This window comes from Aquarana catesbeiana, linkage group LG04 (genome assembly GCF_042186555.1).
Source record: "Aquarana catesbeiana isolate 2022-GZ linkage group LG04, ASM4218655v1, whole genome shotgun sequence".
NCBI lineage: Eukaryota > Metazoa > Chordata > Amphibia > Anura > Ranidae > Aquarana > Aquarana catesbeiana.
Window position 1 is genome coordinate 128,807,634 of NC_133327.1, and position 14,782 is coordinate 128,822,415.

Here is a 14,782-nt window from a genome sequence, read left to right on the forward strand (position 1 = left end):
GAGTGTGCGAGTGAGCGGTTAACTTCCACCTATGACAACCCTTCCTTATCGATGATCGTGACCCAAGGGACAACACCCGGGCGGATTTCACGGGAGGTTACCTCCACAAGCTCTAACAGACATACTGCTATATGGCAGATATGTCCTACAAGATCTGGTAAGAGTACCTAACCATAGATGTCTATGACGTGTTCCCTGTGGTTGCCTTACATCTAAGTCTCCAGTCAACGTTCTTGTTCGAGCACCTCCTCTGTTTGAGAAGACTCCTTTATTTTTATTTTATATTTATGGACTCTGGTTCCAGAGCATATTACATTGCATATTAGACATTTTTGTATATTTCACGTGTTTTTGTATTGTGTTGATTCACAATTACTTATAGGTTCTTTATGTCACAGATTTATATTTGTTCCATACACGATTTCAGTTTTTGTTTGGGACTCTAGCGCTGTTTTACATACATATTTTTAATAATCCAATAGAAGCCGGCTTAAAAAAATCTCCTTTCATTTTGTGAGTTCTGCCTGTCTGCTGCCCATCTCTTTCCACAACTTCCTGGATTCCCAGCATGCTTTGCAGCTTCTCCTCTTCACACTCAATCTCTAAGGACTACATGTCCTATGGTACCTTGCTGCCTGCAAGCAGTGATTCCTGTACTGACTCTGCCTCCTGAAACTCCTCCTCTCAGCACCTCTGTAGTTCAGAAGTCTGGCTTTGTGAAATGTGTGACACATCCAGGGCTGGTGCAAGGATCTTTGATACTCTAGGCAAAACCTAATTTTTGCGCCCCTCCGGCTCCACCCCTGACTCCACCCTCTTTGCCCTGCCCATGTATACCCCACCTTTTAATGAAGCACCTATCAAATGCAGCCCAGCAGCGCCCATAAAATGCAGCCCCACCAGTGCCCATCAATACAGCCTACCAGTGCCCATCAATGCAGCCTACCAGTGCCCATCAATTAATGTTTGCTTGCTTCCATTCACTTGGGAGTCGGGACACAGACACAGTCCTCCGCTGCGCCTCAGACACTATATGCAAATGGAGCAGCTGCTGCCTGCTGATGCTGAGACTTAGTTGCTTGCTGCAGGGAGAAGGGAGTAGGAACACCGGTGGCCGGGCGCCCAAGGCAGCAGTGCGCCCTAGGCAGCTGCCACTATGCACAGGGCGTAGTGGCAACGTGTCACAGAATTCAAGGTAGTAAATATGTAGGGATCTTCACAAAGTAAGTTTGCACACTTCAAGATCATTCAGATGAAAAGCAGTAGGCTAGAAATAATTAAAATACAATGTGGAATATGAATATATGATTTTACACTTTGACCATAGATATGCTTTAAGTAAACATTCAAACAGACGGAAGCCAATCAAATTCTGTAAGCAACATTATGGTTTGCGAGCCATGGGTTAGGAAGGGCTGATAAATATACATACTGTGTATATAGGTATGCATTCTACTCATCACTAACTTCTGATATAAGTCCCATAATTTCGGCAAGCAGGTTTTTATTATTTTCTCGCATGTCATGCCTTGTTCCCAGCAAGCTAAAAGCAACCTCCCTTATTTGTTCTGCTGTCTCGGTTTTGGCACCTTCTTGAAGCTCTGCTGTTCCTTGTATAAAGCTGGATTCCGGCTTTAAGCACTGTAGCTGCTTACTTTAAATAAGTAGACTTACCTGTCCTGGGTGCCCGCGATGTCGGCCGCCCAAGGCCGACCCGTCCCTCAGCTCTCGGGTCCTGGCACCGCCATCCTAGGTAAGGGAAACAGGCAGTGGAGCCTTGCGGCTTCACTGCCAGTTTCCTACTGCGCACACACAGTTCCCAGAAGGCAACGGGGCTGCTCAGCTAGGAGCAGAACAAGCCGCAGAATAGGAACAGGCAGATTAGGGAGATTGCCTAGCAACAAGGGTTCAGGAAAGTTTAAATTTTTTTTTTTCAAATTTTTTTTTTTTTTTTTTTTTTTTAGGATTTTTGGTGCAATTTTTTTTCTCAGGGTGACCCTCCACTATAACATAAGCAGTATCAGTGAACACAAACAATGCTGCAAATACTCCAGAAATGGCACGCATTGTTCGAGCTCCCTGTGTTTCTAACTTAGCCCCATGAGCTGCAGCTGCTGATATCTTCCCCAGATGAATCTGCCTGCTTCCACCACAGCAAACATTCCTCTACCCCCCATTCTGGCTATGTCAGTGGCTTGTTCTGCTAAGGGAACAGTCTTGATCACTTCAATTGTGTCACTGATATTTGTAGCAATGTTTTGTACCGCATTTATCATGTTGTCAATTTCGTTTACCTTCTCAATTACTGTCTCACATTTCTTTTTGGTGTTAATAGAATCATCCACAGAAGCAGATACTCCAGTGACTCCTCCAGTGTCAGTGGAGCCAGAGCTACCCCTATCAGAGTGGTGATACCACCGGCAATCACAACTGCACTTCCTACAACATTGGCGATGACTGCATTCCTATGGAACTTCTAAAGTCTAAAGTAGCCTCCTCCAAAAGGGATGATTCTTTTTAATACTCTTCATGATAATTCAACTGTTCCAAAAAAAAAAAAAAGAGAGAGAAAAAAAAAATCAAAAATATTTAGTATATATCATGTTTGTTGCAAAGGCATGGCTGGATTTCTGTATAGCCATCACAGACGCTGACCTAGAGTGACAGGGCTGCCCAGTACAGCACACAGTTGCTTATACATCATATTGCTTTTTGTAAGCATTGTATTTATGGATATAATAAAGATTAAGGCTGGGTTCACATATAAGCTGCATGCGGCTCACAGCAGGGGTCCGGTGCGTCCTGGTTCACCGTTTAAGGTTCCGATTTCAGCCCAAAGTTTTGGCTGAATTCGGACCTGAAACAGACCAAAAGACGCACAGTATTCTTGTGCTAATCGCACCGGACCCGCTCCGGAGATATGTGAACCGTTTTCATAGAGAGACGGTCAAAATCGCCTGCTATTGCAAAATCCAATGAGCAATGGTGTGAACCCAGCCTTAGTCATTTTTTCGGACTGGGCAACCCAGCTAGTTCCTGTTATCATGCTTCCTCTACAGTGTATTACTGTTGGTAGAATTATGTACCTACAGTTCGCACAGTGGATGTGTACACCTAGAATTGAACCGCTAGCAAAGTATGGTTGAAAGCTGCCGGTGAAGAGTGGGAAAATCAACTTTTTCATCTATTCCTTTCCCAGACCGTGTATATTGCTTGGATTTGGCTTCTGGTTGTGTTAAAGTGGAACTAAACCATTCAACTATACCTACCTTGCAAAGCACCCTCCTCTAAAGCTCATAAGTCTTAAAGGTAGGAGGAAGTGGACACAAGATAGTTGCCCTAGGTGAACAGGAAGTTTAAAATGGTCCAAAGCATAAATACAGGGAATGTTTCAGGCATATGAATATACAGTATATACACTATATTACCAAAAGTATTGGGACGCCTTTGCATGCACATAAACTTTAAGGGCATCCCAATCTTAAGGTCTGTATACACTATATGAAAATCGGATGGAAAGATTCGTACGACGAGCTGTCTGCCGATTTTCGGATCCTTAGTACAGTGCTTTCGATAGCCGATTTCACTTTTTCGTCAGACAAAAGCTGGATGTGCAGACTATAAAAAATGTTGTCGGATGTAAACTCAACATCCGATTTTCATTTTATCAGTATGGTTTTCATACGAAAAAAATCGTAAGAGCAAATCTACGCATGCTCAGAAACAAAAGAATACATACAAAACTATTCAACACATTGGGGTTATTTACTAAAGGCAACTCCACTTTGCACTACAAGTGCAAAGTGCACTTTAAATTGCACTGAAAGTGCACTTGGAAGTGCAGTCGCTGTAGATCTGAGGGTGACATGCAAGGAAAATAAAAAACAGCATTTTAGCTTGCACATGTTTGGATAATAAAATCAGCAGAGCTTCCCCTCATTTCAGATCTTCCCCTCAGATTCAGAGCAACTGCACTTCCAAGTGCACTTTTAGTGCAATTTCAAGTGCAGTTTGCACTTGTAGTGCAAAGTGGATTTGACTTTCGTAAATAACCCCCAGTAAGTAATCTGTTCATTTTTAACATGAGACTAGCATGGCGCAAAAAACGGACGTTCGGTCGTCCGAAAATCTAAGCGTGTGTACGAGGCTTTAGTCCATGGGGTTCAATATTGAGTTGGCCCACCCTTTGCAGCTATAAAAATTTCAACTCCTCTGGGAAGGCTGTCCACAAGGTTTAGGAGTGTGTCTATGGGAATGTTTGACCATTCTTCCAGAAGCGCAATTTTGAGGTCAGGCACTGATGTTGGACAAGAAGGCCTAGCTCGCAGTCTCTGCTTAATTTATCCCAAAAGTGTTCTATCGGGTTGAGGTCAGGACTCTGTGCAGGCCAGTCATGTTCCTCCACCCCAAACTCGCTCTTCCATGTCTTTTTGGACCTTGCTTTGTGCTCTGGTCCAAATCATTTGGTGGAGGGGGGATTACGGTGTGGGGTTGTTATTCAGGGGTTGGGCTTGGCCCCTTAGTTCCAGAGGAATTCTTAAGGCGTCAGCATACCAAGACATTTTGGACAATTTCATGCCCCCAAATTTATTTTTGGGTATGGCCCCTTCCTGTTCCAACATGACTGCGCACCAGTGCACAAATCAAGGTCCATAAAGACATGGACGAGCGAGTTTGGGGTGGAGGAACTTGACTGGCCTGCACAGAGTCCTGATCTCAACCTGATAGAGCACCTTTGGAATGAATTAGAGTGGAGACTGCGAGCCAGGCCTTCTTATCCACATCAGTGCCTCACCTCACAAATACGCTTCTGTAAAAATGGTCAAACATCCCCATAGACACACTCCTAAACATTGTGAACACCTTCCCAGAAGAGTTGAATCTGTTATAGTTACAAAGGGTATTGAGCCCTACGGACTAATGCCCCGTACACACGGTCGGATTTTCCGATGGAAAATGTCCGATTGGAGCGTGTTGTCGGAAATTTCGACTGTGTGTGGGCTCCATCGGACATTTTCCATCGGATTTTCCGACACACAAAGTTGGACAGCAGGAGATAAAATTTTCCGGCAACAAAATCCGTTGTCGGAAATTCCGATCGTGTGTACACAAATCCGACCGACAAAGTGCCACGCATGCTCAGAATAAATAAAGAGATGAAAGCTATTGGCCACTGCCCCGTTTATAGTCCAGACGTATGTGTTTTACGTCACCATGTTCGGAACGATCGGATTTTCCGACAACTTTGTGTGACCGTGTGTATGCAAGACAAGTTTGAGCCAACATCCGTCTGAAAAAATCCATGGATTTTGTTGTCGGAATGTCCGAACAAAGTCCGACCGTGTGTACGCCCTATAAGACTGGGATGCCATTAAACACTTCAGCCCCGGAAGATTTTACCCCCTTCCTGACCAGAGCACTTTTTACAATTTGGCACTGCGTTGCTTTATCTGGTAATTACGTGGTCATGCAATGCTGTACCCAAACAAAATTTGCGTCCTTTTTTCCCACAAATAGAGCTTTCTTTTGGTCACCTATGCGGTTTTTATTTTTGTTCACTATAAACAAAAAGAGAGTGACAAATTTCTTCATCAGTTTAGGCCAATACATATTCTTCTACATATTTTTGGTTAAAAAAAAAATAATAATAATATGCAATAAGTATATATTTTTTGGTTTTCGCAAAAGTTAGTGTCTAAAAACTATAGGAAAGATTTATGGCATTTTTTTTTTTTTTTTTTTTTACCAGTAATGGCGGTGATCTGCGAATTTTAGTGGTACTGCGACATTACGACAAACACTTTTTTTTTTTTTTTAAAGATGTGACACAGATATAAACAAAAAGACAACTTCGTATTGCATAAAGGTTGCTACTAATGCATCAAGTACATCAATCATACATATCGATTGCTTGTGAGTGGAGGGAACTACTTGATCAAGCTCACTCCTTTAGCTGAAGTCTAATACAGGGTAAACTAAAACTTCTGTGCTCATCACTTTTGTCTTTTAATTGAAAAAGAGAAATGGGGGGGGAGATGGGCGGAGTCTAGCGGAGCAGACATGCATTGTTAGAGCTCCGCACCGCTGAGGAGAGAAGAGAAGGACAAAGCGGAGCCTGCAGGCTCAAAAGGTATCCATTTGAACCTTTTTGCCCCAGGGAACAAACTGTGAAAGTTTGGGCAGGAAATATGGTACTGGGAGGAAACCGTGGCAGAAATAAAAATCACCTCACAAAGAGCTCACAGGCACTCACTGCAACTAAAGCAGCTCCAGTCACCTCACAATATACAGCATCAGGGCGCTCTCACAGACAGAAAATGTCACAGCAAGACTCTCCATTTGAGTCAGATACAGAACAAATCCTCTCACAAACCTCTCCACAAGCCTCCTCAGCATCCCCAGTAATATTATTACAATTTGAAAAGATGCTTCATAAGGCTTTAAAACAAACCTCAGACCAAATAACAAAAAGCCTAACCAAAGAAATAAGAGAGCTGGGAAACCGCACCGCAGCCTTAGAAATAAAAATGGATGAAATTGAAATTACAACCCAAGAAAATATAACAGAATTGGAACAATTAAAAGAAGAGAATTTAATACTTCAAACTAAGCTCAAAGATTACGAAAATAGAGCCAGACGTTCAAACTTGCGCATAAGGGGAATACCTGAAACTGTGACAGACCTGCAATCTACTATTACTGCTCTATTACAAGAACTAAAGCCAGATATCCCTAATAAACGTTTAGAACTGGACAGAGTACATAGAGCCCTCACAGCCAAAAAGAAAGATGGACCCCCACGTGATATAATCACAAAATGTCATTATTACAGAACGAAAGAACAAATACTAATTGCTGCAAGAGAAAAAAAGGAACTTAATTTTCAAGGACACAATTATCAAATTTTTGCTGACCTATCCCAACTTACTATTACTAAAAGACGATCCATGAAACCCCAACTAATGGAACTGCAACGCCACAACATTATGTATCAATGGGGCTTCCCCTTTTCAGTCAGATTTAACTACCAAGGTACAATTTACAGAAGCAGATCAGCAGATGAACTACAACAAACCCTTTTAAAATTAAATCTGACAGAACCCACAAGCAGCAACTCTCCCACACGCAGAAGAATGGCATCATCTTCACCTTCAGGCAGCACCCAGAAAATTTCAGAACAAAATGGGAATCATCATTCTCACAAAAGAGGCCGTTATGCCACATCATCCATGGACCAAGAAGATTCAATGGACTGACATCCTAATTCCTGATATCTCTTCATTTATTATACTAAGAGATGGTTCTCTATAAAAAACCTGTATTTATAACTGAATGTAACTGCATTCTGATAGTCACACACTGTGTGGGATCATGTTACATTCCAGTTATATTTCTTATTACTTCTGATTCATATAGCCTTAGAATATATAAGTGAAATAAGGAAATTCTTGTTCAGTTATATATTTTCAGGTAATAACAATAGATTTATTACTTTTTAGGACAAATATGTTCAATAATCCAGAAGTAATAGATGCTTTTTCTTTCTTTTCTTAAAACAAATATATTATTACCTAACTAGTTCCTAGAACTATGTTTTTGTTTATTCTAATCTGAAGCAATACAACCTCAATTTTATGAGTTAACATATCTAAACAGTTACATATGAATAAAATATGTAATTGTTTACTCTAAAAGGGTTAAAATCCCAAAATAATTCAAACTATCTTCATCAATACCAAAGTTATTAACAGTACCTTTCTAACTGAATTATTTAGCCTAGGGCAAGACTAACTATATACAACCACCCTGGAATAAATCATTTCAACAAAAACTATATTCTGCACTCCAATTAATGAATCATCATTTTGATGTCTTTTGACATAGCACTTCTCTCCTGTAAGCGGAAGATTCGTGTACCCCCATTAGCCCTCCTCATTCTCCCAACCATATTATGTGGGAGTGTGACGAAGGCACTTATTCCCCTGAGAGAGGTATTTATTCTCTTTCACGGGTAAATTGTGATTACTTGCAAAAAATAATTTATACAATGTATCATCTAATCTCATATGTTTTTTGTTTACTCTTTACTCCAGAATTCACTGGTTTCTTTTCTATCTTTTCATCTCTTCAGTCCACACAGGTTGATCTGCGCAGTCAGCTCTGCATAACAAAAAGTAAGTCAAAACTATTTGATCTGTTGCCATGGCACCACTGAATATACTTTCCCTGAATGTTCAGGGAATAAATGTCCCTCAAAAAAGGACCAAAGCCTTCCGTACTTTCCATAACAAGAAGGCTCACATAGTATGCCTCCAAGAAACACACTTCACCAAAGATTCTACTCCAAAATATATTTCTCCTTTTTATCAACAAATTTACACGGCTTCTGCCTGTACCAAACAAAGGGGAACTCTAATTGCATTTCACCGATCCACACCATTCACCTTATCATCAGAAATTAAAGACCCAGAAGGTAGATACCTGATACTCATGGGTTATATAATGGATACAGCAATCACGGTGATTTCCTACTACGCTCCTAACAAACAACCTACACCATTCCTCTCACATATATTACAAGTGATTAATACACACAAAATAGGAACAGTGATAATGTGTGGGGATTCAAACCAGGTCCTCCTCCCATTTCTAGATAAATCACCTTTTACACCATTCAAAATAACCTCTAGATTACCTTTTTCTCAACTTCTTTCCAAATACAATCTGGTAGATTCGTGGAGAGAAAGTAACCCAATGAAAAAGAAATTCACTTATTTCTCGCACCCTCATCAAACCTTCACCAGAATAGATCATATTTTTCTAACAATAGGAATGATACCAGAAATTATTGCATCAGATATAATTCCGATTCCGTGGTCTGACCATAATGCAGTATACACTACTATAGCCTCAGCCATACCAAAAGCGCATGACCCAACGTGGTACTTACCGGACATAATGCTCAAACACCCACTACATCAGATGGCCATTGAACAAGCTTTAAAGGATTACATATCAATTAATAATACAACAGACATCTCCCCAATAACACTGTGGGAAGCTCATAAGCCTGAATTGCGTGGTACAATACAAAGACAAATGGCACTATTTAAACAGGAACGCAAAAATCTAGCAAAAAATCTAGAACTCAATTTTAATGCAGCCTACATATCATTCCAAGATAATCCATCTCAGAGTACAAAATCTCATCTGGAAAAATCTAGATTGGAATACGATCTATTTCTCACTGAGTCAGTTGATAAATCCCTCAAACGCTCCAAACACAATTTCTACATGAATACAAACAAACCAGGTACATATTTGGCTCGGGCATTAAATTCAACTAACAAATCTTTCAAACCAATACGTTTGAAATTATCAAAAAATGTTTATACTTGTAATCCAGTTAAAATAGTCCATAAATTTCACTCACATCTCGCAACTTTATACAAGACAAACAATGAATTTAATCCTACAGAGGCTGAATCCTTCTTCTCAAAAATAACCTTACCTGAGTTGTCTCAGAATCAAAAAAGCAGTTTGGATGAGCCTATAACTATAGATGAAGTTGCTAACGCCATAAAAGACCTAAAACTTAACAAAAGACCAGGCCCAGACGGCTACTCGGCTTTATACTATAAAACATTCTCAGAAATACTCTCTCCCATTCTCACTGAAACTTTTAACAAACTTCTAGAAGGACATTCTTTTCGGCAAGAAACACTAATGGCAATTGTTTGTATGATCCCAAAACCCCTTTCTGATGATACTTCCTGTGTGAATTATCGGCCTATCTCTCTGTTAAACCTTGATATTAAATTATTAGCAAAAATAATAGCAAAACGCCTCAATAGCATTATAGGAAAATTAATACATAGAGATCAAGTAGGCTTCATGCCAAATAGACAGGCAGGCGATAATATACGCAGGGCAGTGTTATTGGCACATATTGCTAAAAAACGGAAAATCCCTTTATGTTTTCTATCTCTCGATATTAAGAGGGCATTTGACACAGTATCCTGGCAATATATGCAATATTCATTACAAAAATGGGGTTTTGGACCCCACTTTTTAACATGGATCAAAGCATTATATAATAAACCCAAAGCCTATATAAAATATGCTGGATACAAATCTGATGCCTTTAATATCGAAAGAGGTACCCGACAGGGTTGCCCATTATCTCCCTTATTATTTGCCCTTATACTCGAACCCATGGCCCAATATATCAGAACAAACCAAACTATAACTGGCATTGAAGTAGGAGGTATTACACACAAATTATGTATATTTGCAGACGATATATTACTTTTTCTATCATCACCACAGGTCTCTGGTCCTAACTTAATACCAGCTCTTGATGGATTTGCAGCCCTATCCGGCCTTATGATTAATCCTAAGAAATGCCTAGTGCTTAATATTTCGCTCACAAACATGGAATTGATCCCGGCTAGGGCTGCACTCCCATTCACATGGGCAGAAAAATCAATCCCATATCTTGGAATTCATTTAACAGCATCTCATTCTGACTTATTCTCAACCAATTATCCTCCTGTATTAAGACAGATCACAAATCTAATAAAACAATGGTCGCAACTTCCTTTATCCTGGATAGGGAAGATTAATGCAATCAAAATGACTATTCTACCCAAATTGCTTTATCTATTCAGAGTCCTCCCTATTCCAATTCCTTCCTATTTTTTGAGAATAGTACAAAAAAGAGCAACTTCGTTTATATGGAGCTCTTCTAAACCACGTATACCTATACACACACTACATCTTCCCAAAAATAAAGGAGGCCTGGGATACCCTAATTTTACTAACTACTACAGAGCAGCACATTTGGCCAGTCTGTCCAAATACCATGCAAAACAGGAAATCCCATTATGGGTATTTATAGAGGCTTCAGAAAATGACCCTCTATTAATATCAAACTTGTTATGGCTTGATCCTAAAGACCGCTTTAAAATTCATAATCCCATAACTAAACACTTCTTATCTCTCTGGGATAAACTAAAAACCAAATATCAGTTACAATCTCCACACAATCCTCTCCTTTCTTTTATCAGATATCCGGCCTTTTATCCGGCATGGATCTACCCAAATTCTTTTAAAGCTTGGACAACATCAGGCATTCAGACACTAAATGACTTCATAGCATCTAAATCATTCCTTTCATTCCCATCGCTTAGAGAAAAATATGATCTACCAAACTCTGAGATATTTAGATATCTCCAAATCAAAAATTTCTATACACCATTCCTAAAGGGCGATACACCATTATCCCAATTATCCATTTTTGAATCAATCTGTACAAAAGATCCATTTGCTAAAGGTACAATTTCATCACTTTATAATCAATTATATGGAGTAGTAAATCTTAATAGACCCTCTTACGTTCAGAGGTGGGAGGAGGACCTGGGACGAACTTTAGAAGACACGGACTGGTCTAACATATGGCTCACATCTAAGTCATCTTCACCCAACATCTTAGCACTGGAGACAAATTATAAAGTCCTAACTCGCTGGTACCTTGTACCCGCTAGAGTGGCAAAATATTCACCTAATACCTCAGCTCTTTGTTTTCGAGGATGCCCAGAAATAGGCACACATTTACACATATGGTGGACGTGCCCAGTAATCCAAACCTTCTGGAAGGAAGTCTTCGTGATTGCATCTAAAATATTTAAAAAAATAATACAACCAGATCCATATATAACTTTACTTAATCTAAAACCGGAATGGTTAACACTCTCTCAATTCAAACTTATGATCCAACTAATAACGGCTGCAAAATAAACAGTATGGAGCAAGAGGCAATCCCAAAAAATGTGTAAGAGGGTGCCTGAGTGTAGGCGGCAATGCCAACAGCGATCAGTTTGTAGCAGATATATCTTAGCCAGCACCGAAGGGGTTCTGTACCAGCGCGCCACTATTTTATATGCGGTCTCTTGATATTTGCTACAAAGAGAAGATTTCTGTGTGAAAAAGAGTATGCGTTCTTTTTGGGGTTCTGTGAAGGTGATTTGTCTCTCTCCCATTTTGCTAAGAATGGGGGGTCTCCAGTGGCGTGAAGGTCTAGCAGGGACTTGAAGGAGGTTGATAAGGACCTCCGGGTTGGTCCCTCTCCCAAGCAGAGTTCCTCAAAAGAGTGAAGCTTTCTGACAAAGTGGGTTGGTTTGGGCAACGAGCCAAGAAAATGAGATAGTTGATTGACCCTCCAGCGGTCTAATGAGAGTGGAGCCCGGCCTGAGAGCAAAGTCTCCGTAGTTAGCCAACCGGAGGAATGTAAGAACAAGGAGGCCCTCATGAGTCTTCGAGGAGCCTGCGAGAGGAAGGATACGAAGGACACTTTTAACCCATTTTTGGGACCATTGACACTTATACAGCGATCAGAGCTATAAAAAAAGGAATGATTACTGTGGAAATGTCACTGGTAGGGAAGGGGTTAACACTAGGGGGCGATCAAGGGGTTAAATGTGTTCCCCAGTTGTTAGTGTTTCTTACTGTATGGGGATGTTACTGACTGGGGGGGAAGACATATCGCTGTTCCTACTTTCTAGGAACAAACGATCTTTCTCCTCTACCCTGACAGAACAGGGATTTGTGTGTTCACAATCCCCGTTCTGGCTCTCCGGCATGCGTTCGCGGGTGGCCGTCGGCGATCGCACCAGCTGGCCATGCGCATCGGGTCCCCCGCCATGCCGCAGGCGTGCGCACGCGCCTCTGACGGCTCTTAAAGGAGACAATGTACCCATACGTTGTTTCGCGCACCCGTGCCTTTTTGCCGACGTATATCGGCGTGAGCCGGTCGGCAAGTGGTTAAAGTTCATGTGCATGTAAACGCAGGCATCCCAATACTTTTTGTAATTTAGTGTGTGTAATATAATATAATTATATATATATATATATATATATATATATATATATATATATATATATATATATATATATATAGGGCCAAAAATATTGGCACCCCTGTTTTACTGTCAGACAATGTACCACTTTGCCCAGAAAATTGTTGCAAAAAAAAAAAGTTTAGGCATTCTCATGCTTATTTCTTTTTTTGTATTGGTGTGAAACAAAAAGCCAAATATGATACATTCCATGCAAAACTCCAAAAATGGACTGGACAAAATTATTGTCACCTTCTCAAAATTGTAAGATGATTCTGTAATTTGTAATTAGGCTCACATTTGTAGTCAGAGTCAGGATACTGGATGAGACGTAACCCCACCTGTGGCGACCTGAGGTGTGCCGTGGTCGCCCGTGAGAGTAATGCCGCATACACACGAGCAGACTTTCCAGAATACTTGGTCCGACGTTCTTCCCACTGGACTGTCCGGTGGACTACCGCCGGAGTTTCAGAGTGAACGGACTTGCCCACACACGGACAAGTCCGTTCATTTTGAACGTGACTCGGGTACAACGGGACCAGAAAAGGAAGTCAATCTTGCCGCTTTTATTGGCGAGATTGACACCTTGCGAGCACCGTCGCAGGGCATACCAGGCCCTTAAGTCTGGTATGGATTATAAAGGGAACCCCTTACGCCGAAAAAATGGTGTGGGGTCCCTCCTAAAATCCATACCAGACCCCGATCCGAGCATGCAGCCCGGCCGGTCAGGAAAGGGGGTGGGGATGAGCGAGCGCCCCCCCTCCTGAACCGTACCAGGCCGCATGCCTGCAACATGGGGGGGTGGGTGCTTTGGGGGAGGGGGGGCGCCCTGCGGGCCCCCCCACCCCAAAGCACCTTGTCCCCATGTTGATGAGGAGAAGGGCCTCTTCCCGACAACCCTGGCCGTTGGTTGTCGAGGTCTGCGGGCGGGGGGCTTATCGGAATCCGGGAGCCCCCTATAATAAGAGGGCCCCCAGATCCCGGCCTCCCACCCTATGTGAATGAGTATGGGGTACATGGTACCCCTATCCATTTACCTAGGGAAAAAGTGTCAATAATAAAACACTCTACACAGGTTTTTAAAATAATTTATTAGACAGATCCGGGGGGGTCTTCCTCCGGCTTCGGGGGTCTTCTTCCGGCTTCGGGGGTCCCTCCGGTTCCTCTTCTCCCGGCGTCCGGTTGGTTCTTCTCCGCTCTCTCTGGCCTGTTCTCCCGGTGTTCCAGTTCTTCTGCCGGCTCCTCCACTGTCTTCATGCCGCTCTTTTGCCAGCAGAGGCCCTGAAGAACTGAAGGCCCTGAAGGAGCCGGCAGAAGAACTGGAACACCGGGAGAAGAGGCCAGAGAGAGCGGAGAAGAACCAACCGGATGCCGGGAGAAGAGGAACCAGAGGGACCCCCGAAGCCAGAAGAAGACCCCCGAAGCCGGAGGAAGACCCCCCCGGAGCTGTCTAATAAATTATTTTAAAAACCTGTGTAGTGTGTTTTATTATTGACACTTTTTCCCTAGGTAAATGGGTAGGGGTACCGTGTACCCCATACTCATTCACATAGGGTGGGGGGCCGGGATCTGGGGGCCCTCTTATTATAGGGGGCTCCCGGATTCCGATAAGCCCCCCGCCCGCAGACCCCGACAACCAACGGCCAGGGTTGTCGGGAAGAGGCCCTTGTCCTCATCAACATGGGGACAAGGTGCTTTGTGGTGGGGGGGCCCGCAGGGCGCCCCTCCTCCCCCAAAGCACCCACCCCCCATGTTGAGGGCATGCAGCCTGGTATGGTTCAGGAGGGGGGCACTCGCTCGTCCCCACCCCCTTTCCTGACCGGCCGTGCTACGTGCTTGGATCGGGGTCTGGTATGGATTTTAGGGGGGACCCTACGCCGTTTTTT

General features: G+C 42.3%; 1 protein-coding gene across 1 annotated transcript in view; it reads right to left on the minus strand.

Annotated features, from left to right (window-relative positions):
- Positions 1–1,624: 1,624 nt before the first annotated feature.
- The window catches only part of LOC141141192 (uncharacterized), a 31,494-nt gene continuing 18,336 nt past the window's right edge, over positions 1,625–14,782 (minus strand). The window contains exons 2-3 of the mRNA XM_073628889.1: positions 2,315–2,476; positions 1,625–2,166 (exon numbers count right to left, since the gene is read on the minus strand). Of these exons, the coding sequence (XP_073484990.1) occupies positions 1,909–2,166; positions 2,315–2,476 (420 nt within the window). The 3' untranslated portion in view covers positions 1,625–1,908. The remainder of the gene's footprint in view (positions 2,167–2,314; positions 2,477–14,782) is intronic.